Raw genomic sequence first — 22,949 nt, 5'->3', positions numbered from 1 at the left:
AAGACCTGAAGAGGTTCAGTTTGACAGCCTGAAGTTTGACCAGCCTCTTTAACTATCTTGAAGCCTCTTTGATTAAATCATGAAGACCTTTGCCACACTCTGGTTTGTAATTAATAAAAAGTTCATTTTGATCCTAACTCATTCAAATGAGTCAAGGGTTTATCAGTGCAAATTGTGTGTGTCTAGAACACTCAGCTCTGCCAGAACCTGTGGAGACTCAACAGTACAGCCACTATATCAACCTAATGGTCTCTAAGACATAGTCTTGAAGACCTTGTAGTAGCCAGATCTCCACTTAGGCTTCCTACAAGACAAATTTGGAAAAGGCCTTAGAGTATCAACCTAAAAAGTCTAAATGTTGCCCATTCGGCAAGTTTATCCTTGATCACAATAGTCCTTGATGAAAAGGTTCCTGAAAGGTTTGCTCAGATCTAGCCTTCCATAGTCAGAATCTGTGTCAAAATAGGACTTGACCTTAATCCTAAAAGTTTTAAGATCATCTCCCTTTAAACCTCTGGAGGAGGGCCCACATAAATACCTAACCTAAAGAGGTTATTTCCATCTGGCCATGACATCTGCCATAAGAACAGGGAGATCCTAGTCTTGTCATCAGCGGATCTGTACTTCAGATTCCTTCTTACTCCAAAGGATTGTTCTTTGGTAACTATAATCAGGTCTCCTCCTTCCAGTGTCTGTTATGAGCTTTACTGTAATGTTGAATATCATCTCCATTCCCTAAATCTTTCCAGATGTCCTGAGATCTATTTAGCCTGGAGTAAAGAGTAGGGTTGAGCGAACCTGAACTGTAAAGGATCCCGGACCCGAACATTTTCGTAAAAGTTCAGGTTCGGTGTTCCCCGCTTTCTTGCCACTTTTTGAAAGGCTGCACAGAAGCCAGTCAACAAGCATCATACTACTTGCCCCAAGAGGCCATCACAGCAATGCCTACTAATGGCATGGCTGTGATTGGCCAGAGCAGCATGTGACCCAGGCTCTGTAACGGATCTCCTAGCACCCCGACCGGGTACCTCCGTCGTTAGATGCTCCTAGTGATTCCCGAGGACTCCAAGCACTCCACTTGACACCGTAAGCGCTGCAGACCCCACGAACCGCCGAAGCTTTGTTGAGGTCTCACCGTCTCCTACCCACCCTGGACCTATGACAAGGCTCCAGGCTCCAGTGGGTGAACCTCTCCTTAATCCAGAGAGCAGGAACAGCTCTTACAAGAGCTAGTAGTTAGGCCAGGGGAGTATAGCAAATCTTCAGTGTATAGCAATCCCCCAGTGTCGATCAGTTACCCAAACACCAGCCTCAACTTGGTAAAGGGTAAAAACAAGAACTCTTTATTGAGGGCTACCCGCCCGTATTTATGCAGGTCCCCATCTGGTGGACACTCCCCTAGGGGACCAGATGGAAGACTGTGACACACGACAGATATGCAGCAATTCAGTATACACAGACACAATACATCCCCACAATGCATCATGGTTTCCTCCTCTCTGCCCTGGAGACACCCGAGGAGTAATTCAATTATCTCTCAGGACAAAGGGAAATCGCCAATACACATGTGGGGACAACAGGACAGAAATCACCATTTAAACATACAATGTCACAACCCTTACAGTAAACACAGACATTTAACATATCCCCAGATAGCTCAAGTCTGAGTTCATATTATTAGGTGAACGGCACTCAGACTACACGAATACAATAAAATTTGCTATCTGGGTACCCTCACATAACATACAATACAATTCCAAAGACAGATATGTCTGTCACACAACTCAAAACCCCACATATCCCCATAATGTACACATCCATGGATAGCTCTGATCTGGGTGAACAACATATCCAAAAATCACCCAGATCCGAGCAGGGGTTCCCGAATTCCATGGAAGTCACATTTGGCCGACCGCAAGCATGGCTTTCCTGCCCAAAACAGTTCCACGGACTTAAGCTGTGCGGCCGGTCTGTCTTCTCCTTTAACCACCTCCGGACTGCCGAACGCAGCGACGCGTCCTGGAGGTGGTTGATTCATTCCGCCTGGACGCGCCGGCGCGTCCTCTCGCGAGACGCGAGATTTCGGTCACAGCCGGCCCGCGCATGCGCATCGCGGGCCGGCAAAAGTTCGAGGAGTATTGCATCAGCAACCTGCCAGCCAATGATAGTTGCTGGCAGGTTGCTGATTTTTAAAAAATCAAATCACAAGCCATATAACAGATCATATTAGTAAATATGATCTGTTATATGAGAGTGTGGCACAAAATCCACCTGTCAATGGTTGCCAAATACAGTTGTCTCCATGAGACTCTTACCACTCGATAATATCGATAGTGTTGGTATGTGGTATACTTGCACGGAGCGGTGAAAGGATGTAGTCACCAAGGTGCTGGACACTGGACGCTGGACGCTGGGTAGATGAAAGCGCACTGTTTAGAAGACGTGCTCTCGGTAAATGATCACACAGCGGTGAGAGGTATAGTCACCAGGACGCTGGACGCTAAACGCTGAAACAATTTAAAGCGCTCAGCCTAGAGGGTGTGCTTTCAGTCAGGTGATCCTGTATAGACGAGTCAGATGATCAGGTCAGCTGATGCAAACGTCCAATCACGTGATGCACAGGTCCTTAGACTATAGTAACAATTTGGCGCAGCAGAAATCCAGGTCCTATACTGCAACAAAGGCTGTGTTGACAGTTATCTTTTTCAAAGAATAATTATCTTTGTCCACAGAATCTTCTGTACTTAGGGTCCGGACCAGTACTGGATGTAGAAGTTGCGTAGTCTGCTAGACGCGTTTCGAGGCTACCTGCCTCTTCCTCAGTAGCTACCAGACTGCGCTCTTCCAAACATTTTATAGGATACACAATTAAAATCATTAGTAAAACCTGGGATCAAGTCAAAGATTCTAATAAAACATGAAATGGATTTTAAAATAGAGACATACATATAAGCCATAAACAACTATCAAAATATCGAATGTTATTACATGTCACACAAAACATATATATCTTCCGTGTGTCTTTCTCTCAATATGTTTATAATCATGAAAATAAAAATAATAGCAAAGTAGATATTCACATATTTCATTCGTGATAGCACCACAATAGGTCTCAGTACACATATGCGTTTCCTATGCGTTTTATCGCTCTTATGTACCATAGCAGAAAAAGTCCACATACCTATTCAGTTATTATATATATAAATATTTATAAGAATCTTTATTACTAAAAGTGTGGTTCCCCAACTTGAAATACAAAATTAGCATAGTTGTTTGGCAGACAGTACTCATATAATACTTCAACAGGAACCTATCAAATATTCTCTTTTGTATAGTTTCATATATTTTAATTATTATTATATATCTTTCTTTATATGTTGATTCAATTGAATGTAGATATAGTGATGCCTGGGAGCAAGGGGAGATCAGGGTGCTGGGCAAAAGACAGCTTACCCTGATGTCACATCGGTCCCAGGCAACCTATAGAAAACCGAATACTTCTAATTCTGCGTTGAGACCTTTCGGGACCAACGAGCCAAATTCAAAAATCCTTCTTGACTCTACACGGGACATATGCATAATGTGGTTCCCTCCCCTCCAGTTAGGTTGTATTCTCTCTAGGGCCACATATCGTAGTGTACTCGGATCTTGATTAATCAAGATCCGAGTACACTACGATATGTGGCCCTAGAGAGAATACAACCTAACTGGAGGGGAGGGAACCACATTATGCATATGTCCCGTGTAGAGTCAAGAAGGATTTTTGAATTTGGCTCGTTGGTCCCGAAAGGTCTCAACGCAGAATTAGAAGTATTCGGTTTTCTATAGGTTGCCTGGGACCGATGTGACATCAGGGTAAGCTGTCTTTTGCCCAGCACCCTGATCTCCCCTTGCTCCCAGGCATCACTATATCTACATTCAATTGAATCAACATATAAAGAAAGATATATAATAATAATTAAAATATATGAAACTATACAAAAGAGAATATTTGATAGGTTCCTGTTGAAGTATTATATGAGTACTGTCTGCCAAACAACTATGCTAATTTTGTATTTCAAGTTGGGGAACCACACTTTTAGTAATAAAGATTCTTATAAATATTTATATATATAATAACTGAATAGGTATGTGGACTTTTTCTGCTATGGTACATAAGAGCGATAAAACGCATAGGAAACGCATATGTGTACTGAGACCTATTGTGGTGCTATCACGAATGAAATATGTGAATATCTACTTTGCTATTATTTTTATTTTCATGATTATAAACATATTGAGAGAAAGACACACGGAAGATATATATATGTTTTGTGTGACATGTAATAACATTCGATATTTTGATAGTTGTTTATGGCTTATATGTATGTCTCTATTTTAAAATCCATTTCATGTTTTATTAGAATCTTTGACTTGATCCCAGGTTTTACTAATGATTTTAATTGTGTATCCTATAAAATGTTTGGAAGAGCGCAGTCTGGTAGCTACTGAGGAAGAGGCAGGTAGCCTCGAAACGCGTCTAGCAGACTACGCAACTTCTACATCCAGTACTGGTCCGGACCCTAAGTACAGAAGATTCTGTGGACAAAGATAATTATTCTTTGAAAAAGATAACTGTCAACACAGCCTTTGTTGCAGTATAGGACCTGGATTTCTGCTGCGCCAAATTGTTACTATAGTCTAAGGACCTGTGCATCACGTGATTGGACGTTTGCATCAGCTGACCTGATCATCTGACTCGTCTATACAGGATCACCTGACTGAAAGCACGCCCTCTAGGCTGAGCGCTTTAAATTGTTTCAGCGTTTAGCGTCCAGCGTCCTGGTGACTATACCTCTCACCGCTGTGTGATCATTTACCGAGAGCACGTCTTCTAAACAGTGCGCTTTCATCTACCCAGCGTCCAGCGTCCAGTGTCCAGCACCTTGGTGACTACATCCTTTCACCGCTCCATGCAAGTATACCACATACCAACACTATCGATATTATCGAGTGGTAAGAGTCTCATGGAGACAACTGTATTTGGCAACCATTGACAGGTGGATTTTGTGCCACACTCTATTATAGGATACACCATCTCAGGAAACTTTATCATAGAATTGGCACTTTTTCCAGAGTGCGGTCTGACCTTGCAACATTTCTTTTATGAATATTTTATTATTTTTATTTCATTGAGTGTTTTTATATACATTGGCCTTTTTAATATGTGATATCTTGTATTAATTGAATAAATTTCAATATAAGCATTTCTAGTGTTCCACTATTATTCCAGAAGGTGGTGTGCCTGCTGTTTTTCCTTGATATATATTTTTACTCTCAACTGGGTGAGTGACCCAGTAAGCAGCGAACCCACCGTTATCCGCCTATCAGAGTGTTGAGCCTCCCTACTCTGTCAGTTTTTTGCAATGATCTGTTATATGGCTTCTCTGCTCCTCTGCTGGTCCTTTTCGTCGGTTGGATCCAGCAGAGGAGCAGACTGAACTGTGAGTACCCACCAAACACTGTCCTTAGCCCCAGATCACCTTCCATCACCCCCATCATCCAAATTAACCCCTTGATCGCCCCCTGTCACTTAGTGAAAGACAAAAAGTGATCAGTGTAAACTGTCACTTTTTTTTCCCACTAGTATTGGCTGTTAGGTTTTAGGATAGTTTAGGCCCCTTGGTTAGGTAGTTTAGGGATCAGTTAGCGCCCAGTCCACCGCACCGCACCGCACCGCAGTCACTTTTATTCGCTGATTAGCGTATCGCTAATCAGCATTTGTACTTTTATAGTATCTGTAAGTGATCAAAACTGATCACGGTCAGATCTATAATAGTATTAGTGTCACCTTAGCTCGCCCTCCACCCAAAACGCAGTGTTTGCCCGATCAGGCCTGATCGGTCGCCCACACGTGCGTTCACCCACGCCCGCCCCACCGCAGTGACAAAAAATTTTTTTTTTTTGATCACTGCACATTCACTTTACACGAACTGCTGCGATAAAAAAAATCAGTTTTGATATTTTTTATCAACCGCAGCGGCCTCCGGTACTTCGCTAGCCTCCCCTTTGTAAGACAGGCTTGCTTTTTTTCGTGGGTAGTCTCAGGGAATACCCCTAAATTTAGTAGTCCAAATGTCAAACAGGGGGTATTCTTCTGAAGAGGCCTACAGGATTCTGACCCAGTCGGATGAGGAATGGGAACCCTCATCTGACGAATCTAGCGGGTCAGAATATGAACCTGTAGAAAGCAGTGGCTCTCTGACCCAAAGTTCGGACGAGGAGGTGGAGGTCCCTGATAGAACCAGGCGTACCCGGCCCCATGTCGCTAGACCACAGGTTGCGCAGGATCCGCTTCAAGAGCAGCAGAGTGGGGCTGGCGCTGTCGGATCACGTGGTGAGGCATACACCAGCAGCGCAGCCCTTCCTGGACCTAGTACCAGCACTGCCGTACAACATGGTGAAGTAGCGAGCACCAGAAGGGCAGTTGAAGCTGGTACGGTGGCACGTGCAGTAGTTACCCCGTCGCAGCCACCGCCCGTAGAGCCCCTAGAATCCCTGAGGTGCTGGCAAACCCTGATTGGCAGTCACCAACTTCAGCCGCACCATTAGTTCCCCCTTTCACCGCCCAGTCTGGAGTTCGGGTTGAGACGGCTCAGATCAGTACGGCCCTGGGATTTTTTGAGCTGTTCTTGACTGCGGAGCTATTGGACTTAGTCGTGGCAGAAACAAACCGGTATGCCACACAATTTATAACCGCCAACCCGGGAAGCTATTATGCCCAGCCTTTCCGGTGGAAACCAGTCCAAGTTTCCGAACTTAAAATTTTTCTGGGCCTTCTCCTCAACATGGGTCTAACTAAAAAGCATGAATTGCGGTCATATTGGTCCACGAACCCAATTCATCACATGCCCATGTTCTCTGCTGCTATGTCCAGGACACGATTTGAGACCATCCTGCGTTTCCTGCATTTTAGCAACAACACCACCTCCCGTCCCAGAGGCCACCCAGCTTTTGACCGGCTCCACAAAATTCGGCCCCTCATAGACCATTTCAACCAGAAATTTGCAGATTTGTATACCCCCGAGCAAAACATCTGCGTAGACGAGTCCCTAATACATTTTACCGGGCGCCTTGGCTTCAAAAAATACATCCCAAGCAAGCGTGCCCGGTATGGGGTCAAATTGTATAAGCTCTGTGAAAGAGCCACAGGCTATACCCACAAATTTTGTGTCTATGAGGGAAAAGATCAGACCCTGGAGCCGGTCGGTTGCCCTGACTACCTGGGGAGCAGTGGGAAGACAGTCTGGGACTTGGTGTCACCCTTATTCGGCAAGGGGTACCATCTTTATGTGGACAATTTTTACACAAGTGTGGCCCTCTTTAGGCATTTGTTTCTAGAACAGATTGGCGCCTGTGGCACCGTGCGAACTAGTCGCGCGGGCTTCCCCCAACGGCTCGTTACCACCCGTCTTGCAAGGGGGGAGAGGGCTGCCTTGTGTAACGAAGAACTGCTCGCGGTGAAATGGAGAGACAAGCGTGACGTTTACATGCTCTCCTCCATTCACGCAGACACAACAATCCAAATTGAAAGGGCAACCCGTGTCATTGAAAAGCCCCTCTCAGTCCACGACTATATTGCGCTCATGGGAGGGGTGGACTTCAATGACCAGATGTTGGCTCCCTATTTAGTTTCCCGACGCACCAGACGCTGGTATAAGAAGGTGTCTGTATATTTAATTCAATTGGCGCTGTATAATAGTTTTGTTCTCTACAGTAAGGCTGGGAGAACACGATCCTTCCTCAAATTTCAGGAAGAGATCATCGAGAACCTCCTGTATCCAGGAGGTTCCGTGGCCCCAACCACCAGTGTAGTTAGCCGTCTACACGAGCGACATTTCCCCAGTGTCGTTCCTGGTACCTCAACCCAACCGCCACCCCGAAAAAAATGTCGTGTCTGTAGCAGGAGTGGAATAAGGAGTGACACCCGCTATTTCTGTCCTGACTGTCCTGACCACCCTGCCCTATGCTTAGGAGAGTGTTTCCGGAAGTACCACACACAGGTACACTTAGCATAGGGATTGCATCTCATAGGACAGGCACACAGTGCTATTAGGGCCCTTTCTCTCACAGCTGCTGCAAACCTCTCCTTTCACCTGGGATAAAGTGCATAACGTACTTCGCCACATCTTTGGGCGATTTGCGCTTTGCACATTGTCCCATGGGGAAGGAGAGGTTTGTTCTATAAAGGTAAAAAAAAAAAAAAATCACCGGTAACTATAAAAGTTATCGTTCAGTTCAATAAAGTTTATATGTTATGTTCAAAAGTTATTATAAAGTTAATAAATTTATTGCGTTGCGGCCTGGTTTTTTCTTTTTTGTTTTATTTTTTTACCTTCCAGGTGGACCAACCGATCGACCAGCTGCAGCACTGATGTGCATTCTGACAGAAGCATTGCGCTGCTGTCAGATTACACGCAAGTCGGTGTATGCGGCGCTGCAAGACGAGATTTCTCCTCTGCAGTAAAAGATACGTTTGCCGAGGCATATGAGCTGAGGAGGTGGCGGTGTTCATATACTTTGGCAAACACTTTGTATATAAAAATAAATAAAAAATCCCGGCAAAGATTTATTCATCCACATCGATTGTGAATGGAGAAATCGAGTTTGCCAGGGCATACGAGCTAAGTGGGTATGGATGTTGGGCGGAGCTCCTATGTCCTGGCAGATGCCTTTCCCCTCCTTTTTTTTTTTGGCAGAGATTTTTTCATCCACATTGATCGATGCGAATGAAGAAATCTGTGCCGTTCATTTTTTCTTTCAGCCCAGAGGCTGAACGGAAAAAAAAAATCTCATTACCCGTATGCTCAATATAAGGAGAATAGCAGAAACTCCTAATGCTGGCCATACATGTAATGATTGCGGAGACCCTCAAATGCCAGGGCAGTACAAACACCCCACAAATGACCCCATTTTGGAAAGAAGACACCCCAAGGTATTCGCTGAGGGGCATATTGAGTCCATGAAAGATTGAAATTTTTGTCCCAAGTTAGCGGAAAGGGAGACTTTGTGCGAAAAAAAAAAAAAAAAAAAAAAAAAACAATTTCCGCTAACTTGTGCCAAAATAAAATAAATTCTAGGAACTCGCCATGCCCCTCATTGAATACCTTGGGGTGTCTTCTTTCCAAAATGGGGTCACATGTGGGGTATTTATACTGCCCTGGCATTTTAGGGGCCCCAAAGCGTGAGAAGAAGTCTGGTATCCAAATGTCTAAAAATGCCCTCCTAAAAGGAATTTGGGCACCTTTGCGCATCTAGGCTGCAAAAAAGTGTCACACATGTGGTATCGCCGTACTCGGGAGAAGTTGCGGAATGTGTTTTGGGGTGTCATTTTACATATACCCATGCTGGGTGAGAGAAATATCTTGGTCAAATGCCAACTTTGTATAAAAAAATGGGAAAAGTTGTCTTTTGCCAAGATATTTCTCTCACCCAGCATGGGTATATGTAAAATGACACCCCAAAACACATTCCCCAACTTCTCCTGAATACGGAGATACCACATGTGTGACACTTTTTTGCAGCCTAGGTGGGCAAAGGGGCCCACATTCCAAAGAGCACCTTTCGGATTTCACCGGCCATTTTTTACAGAATTTGATTTCAAACTCCTTACCACACATTTGGGCCCCTAGAATGCCAGGGCAGTATAATTACCCCACAAGTGACCCCATTTTGGAAAGAAGACACCCCAAGGTATTCGCTGATGGGCATAGTGAGTTCATTCGCTGATGGGCATAGTGAGTTCATAGAACTTTTTATTTTTTGTCACAAGTTAGTGGAATATGAGACTTTGTAAGAAAAAAAAAGAAAAAAAACAACATCATTTTCCACTAACTTGTGACAAAAAATAATAAATTCTAGGAACTCGCCATGCCCCTCACGGAATACCTTGGGGTGTCTTCTTTCCAAAATGGGGTCACTTGTGGGGTAGTTATACTGCCCTGGCATTCTAGGGGCCCAAATGTGTGGTAAGGAGTTTGAAATCAAATTCTGTAAAAAATGGCCGGTGAAATCCGAAAGGTGCTCTTTGGAATGTGGGCCCCTTTGCCCACCTAGGCTGCAAAAAAGTGTCACACATGTGGTATCTCCGTAATCAGGAGAAGTTGGGGAATGTGTTTTGGGGTGTCATTTTACATATACCCATGCTGGGTGAGATAAATATCTTGGTCAAATGCCAACTTTGTATAAAAAAATGGGAAAAGTTGTCTTTTGCCAAGATATTTATCTCACCCAGCATGGGTATATGTAAAATGACACCCCAAAACACATTCCCCAACTTCTCCTGATTACGGAGATACCACATGTGTGACACTTTTTTGCAGCCTAGGTGGGCAAAGGGGCCCACATTCCAAAGAGCACCTTTCGGATTTCATCGGCCATTTTTTACAGAATTTGATTTGAAACTCCTTACCACACATTTGGGCCCCTAGAATGCCAGGGCAGTATAACTACCCCACAAGTGACCCCATTTTGGAAAGAAGATACCCCAAGGTATTCGCTGATGGGCATAGTGAGTTCATAAAACTTTTTATTTTTTGTCACAAGTTAGTGGAATATGAGACTTTGTAAGAAAAAAAAATCAAAAAAAAAAATCATCATTTTCCGCTAACTTGTGACAAAAAATAAAAAGTTCTATGAACTCACTATGCCCATCAGCGAATACCTTAGGGTGTCTACTTTCCAAAATGGGATAATTTGTGGGGTGTTTGTACTGTCTGGGCATTGTAGAACCTCAGGAAACATGACAGGTGCTCAGAAAGTCAGAGCTGCTTCAAAAAGCGGAAATTCACATTTTTGTACCATAGTTTGTAAACGCTATAACTTTTACCCAAACCAATTTTTTTTTACCCAAACATTTTTTTTTTTATCAAAGACATGAAGAACAATAGATTTAGAGCAAAATTTATATATGGATGTCGTTTTTTTTGCAAAATTTTACAACTGAAAGTGAAAAATTTCATTTTTTTGCAAAAAAATCGTTAAATTTCGATTAATAACAAAAAAAGTAAAAATGTCAGCAGCAATGAAATACCACCAAATGAAAGCTCTATTAGTGAGAAGAAAAGGAGGTAAAATTCATTTGGGTGGTAAGTTGCATGACCGAGCAATAAACGGTGAAAGTAGTGTAGGTCAGAAGTGTAAAAAGTGGCCTGGTCTTTAAGGGTGTTTAAGCTATAGGGGCTGAGGTGGTTAAAGTTAGTATGGGCCATAATCCTGAGGCAAGAGGCTGGTAGCCAGGCCCCTCCAAAACCCAGTGGCGAGGTTGAGTTTGGGTTCGGTGTTCGCCGCATTCTTGGCGCTTTTTGAAAGGCTGCACAGCAGCCAGTCAACAAGCGCCATACTACTTGCCCCAAGAGGCCATCACAGCCATGCCTACTATTGGCATGGCTGTGATTGGCCAGAGCATCATGTGATCCAGCCTCTATATAAGCTTGGGTCACGTAGCGCTGCACGTCACTCTGCTGTTACAAGTGTAGGGAGAGGATGTTGCTGGACTCGTGATTTCAAGGAGAGCATAGGAGAGAATCTAACTCAGCGATCTACAGACAAATAGTTGCATGGGTGCAGGGCACAATCGTTTTACCCTGCCCTGAGCTCATTGACCAAAAATACTAACTTTTAGAATTCTGTTAGTTAGGTGGGTGGCGGCGGCGGTCATTTTATGCATGCTCAGTGCACCAGCACTGCATCTGAGCTTTTGGGACATTGCAAAAACCATTTTTTGGGGGCAAACTACAACATCTGTATTAGTCAGTGTGCAATTTAATCTAGAAATACACCCATCATTTTCTGGGGTTTGAAAAACACACTTATTTGACAAAAAAACACTATTTTCAGGCCTTGCAGCATCAGCACGTGTGAAATTACAGGCTTATATACTGCTGTCAAATTTAGTTGTTAAACAAACAGTCGTTTGGGCTCCAAAAATTTAGTTGGCAGCCTTTGATGCAGATGTCATTGTGAGATACACCCTTAATACATTTGGGTTACATTCTGAGATTTTAAATACCGCCATTTGGTGCACCAATATTGAATTCAGGCCTACACTGGTTCAGGCCCTCTGAGATCCCCCCTCTACATACAGGGGTTTGAATCAGGCACTCGAAATACAGCCATTTTAAATACCGCCTTTTTGTGCAAAGATATATTTACTTCAGGCCTACACAGGTTCAGACCGTGTGAGATACTACCTCTACATACAGGGGTTTGAATTAGGCATTTAAAATACAGCCATTTTGTGCAAAGATATATTTACTTCAGGCCTACACTGGTTCAGACCGTGTGAGATACCCCCTCTACATACAGGGGTTTGAATTAGGCATTTGAAATACAGCCATTTTGTGCAAAGATATATTTACTTCAGGCCTACACAGGTTCAGACCGTGTGAGATACCCCCCTACATACAGGGGTTTGAATCAGGCATTTGAAATACAGACATTTGGTGCAAATAAATCTTTAATTCAGGCCTACACTGATTCAGGGCGTGTGTGATCCCCCCTATACATACAGGGGTTTGATTGAGCCATTTGAAATACAGCCATTTGAAATACAGCCTTTTTGTGCAAAGATATATTTACTTCAGGCCTACAGAGGTTCAGGCCCTCTGAGATCCCCCCTATACATACAGGGGTTTGAATTAGGCATTTGAAATACAGCCATTTTAAATACCGCCTTTTTTTGTGCAAAGATATATTTACTTCAGGCCTACACCGATTCAGGGCGTTTGTGATCCCCCTATACATACAGGGTTTTGAATCAGGCATTTGAAATACAGCCATTTTGTGCAAATAAATCTTTAATTGAGGCATAGTCTGGTTCAGGCCGTGTGAGATACACCCTTTACATATGGGGCTTTCGAAAGCGTGCAGACAGACAAGGAAGTCAGGGGTGATAAGAGTGACCGATGTAGTTCGGAGGAAGAGGCGGTGGTCGCACAGAGCCACCAGCACAGCAGAAGAGGGAGCAGGGTGCAAAAGCGGAGCGGCCGTCCTCTAGACAGTACGCTTTCTACTGCCCACCGCAGCAAGGGACCGAGCACACCAAAGCCAGCTCCAAGGAGTTCCCTGGCGTGGCAGTTCTTCAGACAATGTGCTTACGACAAAACACGAGTGGTTTGAACGCTGTGCAATCAGAGCCTTAAGCGAGGCATAAATGTTCTCAACCTGAGCACAACCTGCATGACCAGTGTAAAGGATCTCCTGACACCCCAGCTGGGTACCTCCATTGATGGATGCTCCCAGTGCCTCCCGAGGACTCCAAGCACTCTGCTCGACACCAATACCACCACAGGAACCAGGAACAGCTCTTACAAGAGCTAGGAGTAATAGCCAGGAGAGTATACACGTATAGCAATCCCCACACACATGAGAAGAAGCTCTATGTTGAATGTAAAACAGGAACTCTTTATTGAACACACAGCATTGACTTATATACACATGACATACTGAAGACATAACATAGCAGCCAATCCTGTACAGTTTAAAGACAAAACTAACCCTATTCAACAAACACAATGGCATTGTCTGTGACGCAATTAACAAACACACTGGCATTGTCTTTGACGCAATCAACAAAATACAATTACCAAAACACATTGGGCTCTGCCTGTGATACAATTAACAAACATAATGGGCTATCTTAATCACTCACAGACAGAAACCACACATTTTTCCCAAAACACAGAAAACACCTCAAAACCCCACATATCCCCATAATGTATACATCCATGGATAGCTCTGATCTGGGTGAACAACATATCCCAAAATCACCGAGATCCGAGCAGGGGTTCCCGAATTCCATGGAAGTCACATTTGGCCGGCCGCAAGCATGGCTTTCCTGCCCAAAACAGTTCCACAGATTTAAGCTGTGCGGCCGGTCTGTCTTTTCCTTCAAAATTAGTATGGGCCATAATCCTGAGGCAAGAGGCTGGCAAACAGGCCCCTCCAAAACCCAGTGGCGAGGTTATTTTCGCCACAACCAGGCATTTAAGTACAAAGCACGAGCTGCAGTGGAGTAGACACCTCAAAAACCAAGAAAGGTCTCTGGCTCCTCCTGCTTCCTCTTCTGCTGCAGTCGAGGCCTATTCATCCACCTCTGGAGTGACAGTGCCACCTGGCACCCCACAAACAGAGGATCTGCCAGCAACACCAACACCTGGGTCACCAAGCATCTCCACAATGTCCCACGGAAGCGTTCAGCTCTCCATATCCCAAACGCTGGAGAGGAAGAGGAAGTACCCCCCTACCCACCCGCGATCCCTAGCCCTGAATGCCAGCATTTCTAAATTACTTGCCTTTGAGATGCTGTCATTCCGTCTGGTGGAGACGGATAGTTTTAAAGAGGACCTTTCACTACTGTAGAAACTAAAAACTAACTATATCAGTGGGCAGGGCGGCGCCCAGGGGTCCCCCTGCACTTACTAGTATGTCTGGGCGCCGCTCCGTTCGCCCGATATAGGCTATGAGCTGTGTGCTGCGATTGGCCAGCGCTGCAGCAAGGGACACGCCTCATACAAGAAATCAGTCAGAGGGAGCGCAGACACCGGAGCCTATATCGGGCGAACGGAGCGGCGCCCAGACATACTAGTAAGTGCAGGGGGACCCCTGGGCGCCGCTCTGCCCACTAATATAGTTCGTTTTTAGTTTCTACAGTAGTGAAAGGTCCTCTTTAAAGGCCTTATGGCGGTGGCTGGCCCACAGTACGTAGTGCCCAGCCGCCACTACTTTTCAAGGCGAGCCATCCCTTCCTGTCACAACCAAGTAGGGGACAAAATCAGGTGTGCACTGCGCAACGCCATCTGTGGCAAGGTGCACCTAACTACGGATACATGGATCAGTAAGCACTGTCAGGGCCATTATATCTCCATAACAGCACACTGGGTAAATGCAGGGGCGGCTGGGCCTGAGGCGGATAGCAGTTTGGCGCATGTCCTTCCACCACCGAGGATTGCAGGGCGCTTCAGTTTGCCTCCTGTTGCTTCCTCCTCCTACTCCGCTTCCTCATCCTCTACCAGCTCCTCATCCGGTCAGCATAACACCTTCACCACCAACTTCACCACAGCCAGGGGTAAACGACAGCAGGCAGTTTTAAAACTTATCTGTTTGGGGGACAGGAGGAGGAGGAGGAAGAGGGATCATTTCGTAGGGTTTCCGGCCAGTCATTCCCAAGTGGCTCCGAGGGTGGGTTCCTGCACCCACAAACCCAAGGTACACAATTGTCCAGCCAGGGCACAGTTCTGGAGGATGAGGAGATGGAGGAGGAGGAACCATGTTTACAGCAGGGTGGCACCCAGACAAGCTTATGGCCATCACTGGTGCGTGGATAGGGGGATACAGAGGATACAGACGATACACCTCCCACAGAGGACAGCTTTTCGTTGCCTCTGGGCAGCCTTGCACACATGAGCGATTACATGCTGCAGTGTCTCCGCAACGACAGCAGAGTTGCCCACATTCTAACTTGTGCTGATTACTGGGTGGCCACGCTGCTGGATCCCCGTTACAAGGACAACGTACCGTCCTTAATTCCGTCACTGGAGCGTGATCGTAAGATGCGCAAGTACAAGCGCACGCTGGTAGACGCGCTGCTAGTGGCATTCCCACCGGACAGCGGGGGCACAGTGGAAGCACAAGGCAAAGGCAGAGGACGAGGAAGAGGTCACCGACGCAGCTGGGGCACCGCCAGCACCTCAGAAGGCAGGGTTAGCATGGCCGACATGTGGAAAAGCTTTGTCAGCATGCCACAACAACCAGCACCACCAGCTGATATGGAACGTCTTAGCAGGAAGCAGCATTTCACCAACATGGTGGAGCAGTATGTGTGCACATGCCTACACATACTGAATGACGGGTCTGCCCCCTTCAATTTCTGGGTCTCCAAATTGGGCACATGGCCTGAGCTTGCCCTTTACGCCTTGGAGGTGCTGGCCTGCCCTGCAGCCAGTGTATTATCTGAACGTGTGTTTAGCACGGCAGGGGGCGTCATCACACACAAGCGCAGCCGCCTGTCCACATCCAATGTGGACAAGCTCACGTTCATTAAAATGAACCAACCAGGCAGGGATCCCACAGGACTTGTCTGTACCTTGTGCAGAATAGACATTTATACCACCATCAAACATACATTCTTGTACTCAAGTCAAGTGCAATAATTCTTTGTTTTCTTTTTTCTTATTTGTCACAATATTTTGGGGGCTACCTACCCCAATAATAAAAAAAAAAAAACATTGTTGGCTACCTAATTTTTCAACCCATGGAGGTCTGGATTTGGAGTCACACTCAAAATTAAAGTGGAAAAACACACTACAGGCTGATCCAAATTTGATGTAATGTCCATAAAACAAGTCAAAATGAGGCTCAGTAGTGTGTGTGGCCTCCACGTGCCTGTATGACCTCCCTACAACGCCTGTGCATGCTCCGGATGAGGTGGCGGACGGTCTCCTGAGGGATCTCTTCCCAGACCTGGACTAAAGCATCTGCCAACTCCTGGACAGTCTGTGGTGCAACGTTACGTTGGTGGATAGAGCGAGACATGATGTCCGAGATGTGCTCAATTGGATTCAGGTCTGGGGAACGGGCAGGCTAGTCCATAGCATCAATGCCTTCGTCTTGCAGGAACTGCTGACACACTCCAGCCACATGAGGTCTAGCATTGTCTTGCATTAGGAGGAACCCAGGGCCAACCGCACCAGCATATGGTCTCACAAGGGGTCTGAGGATCTCATCTCGGTAACTAATGGCAGTCAGGCTACCTCTGGCGAGCACATGGAGGGCTGTGCGGCCCTCCAAAGAAATGCCACCCCACACCATTACTGACCCAATGCCAAACCAGTCATGCTGGAGGATGTTGCAGGCAGCAGAACGTTCTCCACGGCGTCTCAAGACTCTGTCACATGTGCTCAGTGTGAACCTGCTTTCATCAGTGAAGAGCACAGGGCGCCAATGGCGAATTTGCCAATATTGGTGTTCTCTGGAAAATGCCAAATGTCCTGCACGGTGTTGGTCTGTAAGCACAACCCCCACCTGTGGACGTCGGGCCCTCATGGAGTCTGTTTATGACCGTTTGAGCAGACACATGCACATTTGTGGCATGCTGGAGGTCATTTTGCAGGGCTCTGGCAGTGCTCCTCCTGTTTCTCCTTGCACAAAGGTGGAGGTAGCGGTCCTGCTGCTGGGTTGTTGCCCTCCTACGGCCTCCTCCACGTCTCCTGATGTACTGGCCTGTCTCCTGGTAGCGCCTCCATGCTCTGGACACTACGCTGACAGACACAGCAAACCTTCTTGCCACAGCTCGCATTGATGTGCCATCCTGTGCCAGACTTGTGTGGGTTGTAGACTCCGTCTCATGCTACTACTAGAGTGAAAGCACCGCCAGCATTCAAAAGTGACCAAAACATCAGCCAGGAAGCATAGGAACTGAGAAGTGATCTGTGGTCACCACCTGCAGAACCACTCCTTTATTGGGGGTGTCTTGCTAATTGCCTATAATTTCCACCTGTTGTCTATCCCATTTGCACAACAGCATGTGAAATTGATTGTCACTCAGTGTTGCTTCCTAAGTGGACAGTTTGATTTCACAGAAGTGTGATTGACTTGGAGTTACATTGTGTTGTTTTTAAGTGTTCCCTTTATTTTTTTGAGCAGTGTAGTTCCCTATGGGGACTATAAAATACTGTAAAAAAAAAAAAAAAAAAAAAGTTTAAAAAGAAACATTTTAAAAAAATCACCTGCTTTCTCCAAAATGTAAAATTAAAAAAATGGAAACTATAAAAAAAAAATACACATGATGGGTATCGCCGCGTGCGAATGCACCCATACTTTTAAAACTATTAAATATTTTTCAGATATGACAAATGGCAAAACGGAAAAAAAAAAAATCTAAATGGTTGATTACACATTTTTCGGTGCCTTCACCTCCCACAAAAAATTTAATAAAGTAAAATTAAATAGAATACATTTTAAAAAGTGATCAAAAAAATACCCCAGAATGGTATGAATGAAAACTACAGCTCATCATTAAAAAAAAAAAAAAAAAAGAGCCCTCACATAACTCCGTACACATAATATCACAAATATGACGATGAAAGTAATTGTAAGTTTTTTTCAGTATTAAAAGGCAAGAAAAACTATACATATGTGGAATCGCCATAATTGTACTGACCTGGAGAATGAATTTAACAGGTCAGTTTTACCGTATAGGGAACACCGTAAAAATGAAACATAAAACTGTTGCATAATTGCGTTATTTTTACCATTTCACCCCACGTGGAATTTTCACCAGGGCTGAAAGGGTTAACTGTAAGGTTTAAAATATAAGTCATGAACAGAATATATGTCTTCCTAAACAGGATTTATCAGATGTTTTATAGAAGCCGTTATGTGACATCAATTAAGCTTTTATATCCAAATATACAACCTGAAATAAAAACAATGTCTATGACCCAGTGATATATTGTTTCGTTATATTGTGGGCATATGGCTTCTCTCTTGTGTGACTTCACTAATGACCCTAATTATGGCTTTAGAAGCAAAAACATTTTTCTCATTCTGAATGCAGCTTCTCTCCTGTGTGATTCCTCTTATGTTTTAGAAGATTTGATTTCTCTGTAAAACATTTCCCACATTCTGAACATGAATACGGCTTCTCTCCTGTATGACGTCTTTTATGTTTAACAAGATCTGATTTCTGTTTAAAAGATTTCCCACATTCTGAACATGTATATGCTTTCTCTCCTGTGTGACGTCTCTCATGTATAACAAGATTTGATTTCTGTGTGAAACATTTCCCACATTCTGAACATGAATACGGCTTCTCTCCTGTGTGACTTCTCTCATGTATAACAAGATATGATTTCCGTGTAAAATATTTCCCACATTCTGAACATGAATATGGCTTCTCTCCTGTGTGGTGTCTTTCATGTATAACAAGATTTGATTTCTGTGTGAAACATTTCCCACATTCTGAACACGAATATGGCTTCTCTCCTGTGTGACTTCTCTCATGTTTAAGAAGATCTGATTTCAGTGTAAAACTTTTCTCACATTCTGAACATGAATATGGCTTCTCTCCTGTGTGACGTCTTTCATGTTTAACAAGATCTGATTTCTGTGTAAAACAATTTCCACATTCTGAACATGAATACGGCTTTTCCCCAGTGTGAATTCTCTCATGTAAAACAAGATATGATTTTCGTCTAAAACATTTCCCACATTCTGAACATAAATACACTTTCTCTCCTTTGTGACGTCTTTGATGTGTAGAAAGTCCTGAGCCGTTGGTGGATTCTTTACCACAATGAAACCTTTTCATCCTTTTCTGACTTGTACAAGCAGTAACAATCTGTGATTGGTCAGGAGAAGGTTCCTCATAATTAGGAGGATTATATGACTGATCTGTACTGTGAAGTCCTGGATGTACATTAAGGGTAATGAGGTTTTCTCCCAAAGAGCGCTGCATGATATCTCCATCTAGTGGTAACATGACATTTTCACATTTCTTACTAGGATTTTCTGTTAAGATAAAAAATTTAAAAAGTTATTTTTTTCTGCAAGCTACAGAGAAGACAAATTTATAACATTCCAATTCGGCTGGAAGTCGATCCAGCAGGAAGGAGAAGTGCTCATTCATTTGGAATCCATTCCTGACTTTGGCCAAAACACTGCACTTGTGATCCCAGCCTTACAAAGCTTCTATAACTTCCTGACAAAGTCCAGGATTCTGGTTTACACCAGGTCATGACTTTTATTACATACAGTAAATAATGACTTAACAGAAGTAAAAAATTTGAAAAGCCTGACCATGTCTGGAAACGATGGAGCATCGTAAGCCCCGCCCCTGCAGAACCTGCCTGTTGTTTTTATATGTGGAACCTTAAAATCCCTCCTTTTTGGACAGATTATAAGAGCAGCACAGATCAGTGACTGGTTATCTACGAGCAAGTTCACACACAGCAGATCAGCTGCAGACATTTCTGTGACTGTCCGCTACCCTGAATGTGGCTTGTAATAATCCATGCACCTGCTGCAGAAACACCCAATACATGGAAATGTCTACAATAAGTGTGCCCTGTGTGAACACGCTCTAATGCAGCTGGAACATTCTGGGACATGCAATTACTGCTAGAAGTCACACGTTCAGTCTGAAGGGGATGAGCAGATAATCGCTGAAGTGATGGACAACAGGATCACATTTAGCAATTTAAAGCCGATGCCGGACAAGAATTTTACTACAAATTTTCTCACATTTTATTGAGACACCAACGACTTAGGCGACTTTCACTCTGGCTTTCCGTTTGTGAGATCCGTCATGGGCTCTCAGAAGCGGTCTAAAATGGATCGGTTTTGCCCTAATGTATTCTGAATGGAAAAGGATCCGCTATAAGAGGCTGGTGCTCCTCCATTATATGTCACTGCACACACGTGTATACACTGCACATGACGGCTCTTACCCTGTGATATAAGAGGCTGGTGCTCCTCCATTACATGTCACTGCACACACGTGTATACACTGCACATGACGGCTCTTACCTTGTGATATAAGAGGCTGGTGCTCCTCCATTACATGTCACTGCACACACGTGTATACACTGCACATGACGGCTCTTACCTTGTGATATAAGAGGCTGGTGCTCCTTCATTACATGTCACTGCACACACGTGTATACACTGCACATGACGGCTCTTACCTTGTGATATAAGAGGCTGGTGCTCCTCCATTACATGTCACTGCACACACGTGTATACACTGCACATGACGGCTCTTACCTTGTGATATAAGAGGTTGGTGCTCCTCCATTACATGTCACTGCACACACGTGTATACACTGCACATGACGGCTCTTACCTTGTGATATAAGAGGCTGGTGATCCTCCATTACATGTCACTGCACACACGTGTATACACTGCACATGACGGCTCTTACCCTGTGATATAAGAGGCTGGTGCTCCTCCATTACATGTCACTGCACACACGTGTATACACTGCACATGACGGCTCTTACCTTGTGATATAAGAGGCTGGTGCTCCTCCATTACATGTCACTGCACACACGTGTACACACTGCACATGACGGCTCTTACCTTGTGATATAAGAGGCTGGTGCTCCTCCATTACATGTCACTGCACACACGTGTATACACTGCACATGACGGCTCTTACCTTGTGATGTAAGAGGCTGGTGCTCCTCCATTATATGTCACTGCACACACGTGTATACACTGCACATGACGGCTCTTACCTTGTGATATAAGAGGCTGGTGCTCCTCCATTACATGTCACTGCACACACATGTATACACTGCATATGACGGCTCTTACCTTGTGATATAAGAGGCTGGTGCTCCTCCATTACATGTCACTGCACACGTGTATACACTGCACATGACGGGTCTTACCTTGTGATATAAGAGGCTGGTGCTCCTCCATTACATGTCACTGCACACACGTGTATACACTGCACATGACGGCTCTTACCTTGTGATATAAGAGGCTGGTGCTCCTCCATTACATATCACTGCACACACGTGTATACACTGCATATGACGGGTCTTACCCTGTGATATAATAGGCTGGTGCTCCTCCATTACATGTCACTGCACACGTGTATACACTGCACATGATGGCTCTTACCTTGTGATATAAGAGGCTGGTGCTCCTCCATTACATGTCACTGCACACACGTGTATACACTGCACATGACGGCTCTTACCTTGTGATATAAGAGGCTGGTGCTCCTCCATTACATGTCACTGCACACACGTGTACACACTGCACATGACGGCTCTTACCTTGTGATATAAGAGGCTGGTGCTCCTCCATTACATGTCACTGCACACACGTGTATACACAGCACATGACGGCTCTTACCCTGTGATATAAGAGGCTGGAGCTCCTCCATTACATGTCACTGCACACACGTGTATACACTGCACATGACGGCTCTTACCTTGTGATATAAGAGGCTGGTGCTCCTCCATTACATGTCACTGCACACACGTGTATACACTGCACATGACGGCTCTTACCCTGTGATATAAGAGGCTGGTGCTCCTCCATTACATGTCACTGCACACAAGTGTATACACTGCACATGACGGGTCTTACCCTGTGATATAAGAGGCTGGTGCTCCTCCATTACATGTCACTGCACACACGTGTATACACTGCACATGACGGCTCTTACCTTGTGATATAAGAGGCTGGTGCTCCTCCATCATGGCCTCCTTGTACAGGTCCTTGTGTCCTTCTATATACTCCCACTCCTCCATGGAGAAATAGACAGTGACGTCCTGACACCTTATAGGAACCTGACAACACAATGACACCGTCATCACCCAGACCCCTCCAGTGCTGTTACTGGAGAATTTCCCAGCATTCCCAGCAGTGTCACCTCTCCAGTCAGCAGCTCCATCATCTTGTGGGTGAGTTCTAGGATCTTCTGCTCATGTATCAGGGGGGGAGGGGGAGGCTCTGTGATGGGGTGAGGGGTCCTGCTCCGCCCTCCTGACTCCTGGAGATGGATGATGGGAGTCACACAGTCCCCCGATGTCTTCTTCACTATTGTGTACTCCTGTGGATGGAGAGAGACACTTAGGGAATAAACCCTTCAGGGGCCATGTGCTCTCCTCCGGCCCTCTCCTCCTGGTACAACGTGCCTACTTACCTTCTCATGGCTCCTGCAACATGACTATTGGTCACTGGTCACATGATACATCACTCACCATATTGGGGGCTGATCTCCAGGTTCTCCATCACTTGGAAGGTCTGGAGGCCGTTCTCCAGGACCCTGGACTCTTCCTATCACTTCTTATGATGGATTCTCCTCCCCGATGTCTGACTTGTTACAGAATAGTGATGAGCAGCATAGGCAATATTCGTATTCGTGAAATATTGCAAATTTTTTCGCCTAATA

At 44.9% G+C, this 22,949-nt stretch overlaps 1 protein-coding gene across 1 annotated transcript in view; it reads right to left on the bottom strand.

The window, feature by feature from the left end:
• The window catches only part of LOC120991969, a 562,088-nt gene that overhangs the window by 81,937 nt on the left and 457,202 nt on the right, over positions 1–22,949 (bottom strand). Inside the window, 1 exon segment of the mRNA XM_040420728.1 lies at positions 18,661–19,251. Coding sequence (XP_040276662.1) covers positions 18,661–19,251 — 591 coding nt within the window.

The sequence above is a fragment of the Bufo bufo genome, chromosome 2, assembly GCF_905171765.1.
Source record: "Bufo bufo chromosome 2, aBufBuf1.1, whole genome shotgun sequence".
Taxonomy (NCBI): Eukaryota; Metazoa; Chordata; class Amphibia; order Anura; family Bufonidae; genus Bufo; species Bufo bufo.
Note: the sequence above shows the minus strand (reverse complement) of the source record. Positions and strands in the feature narration are given on the sequence as shown.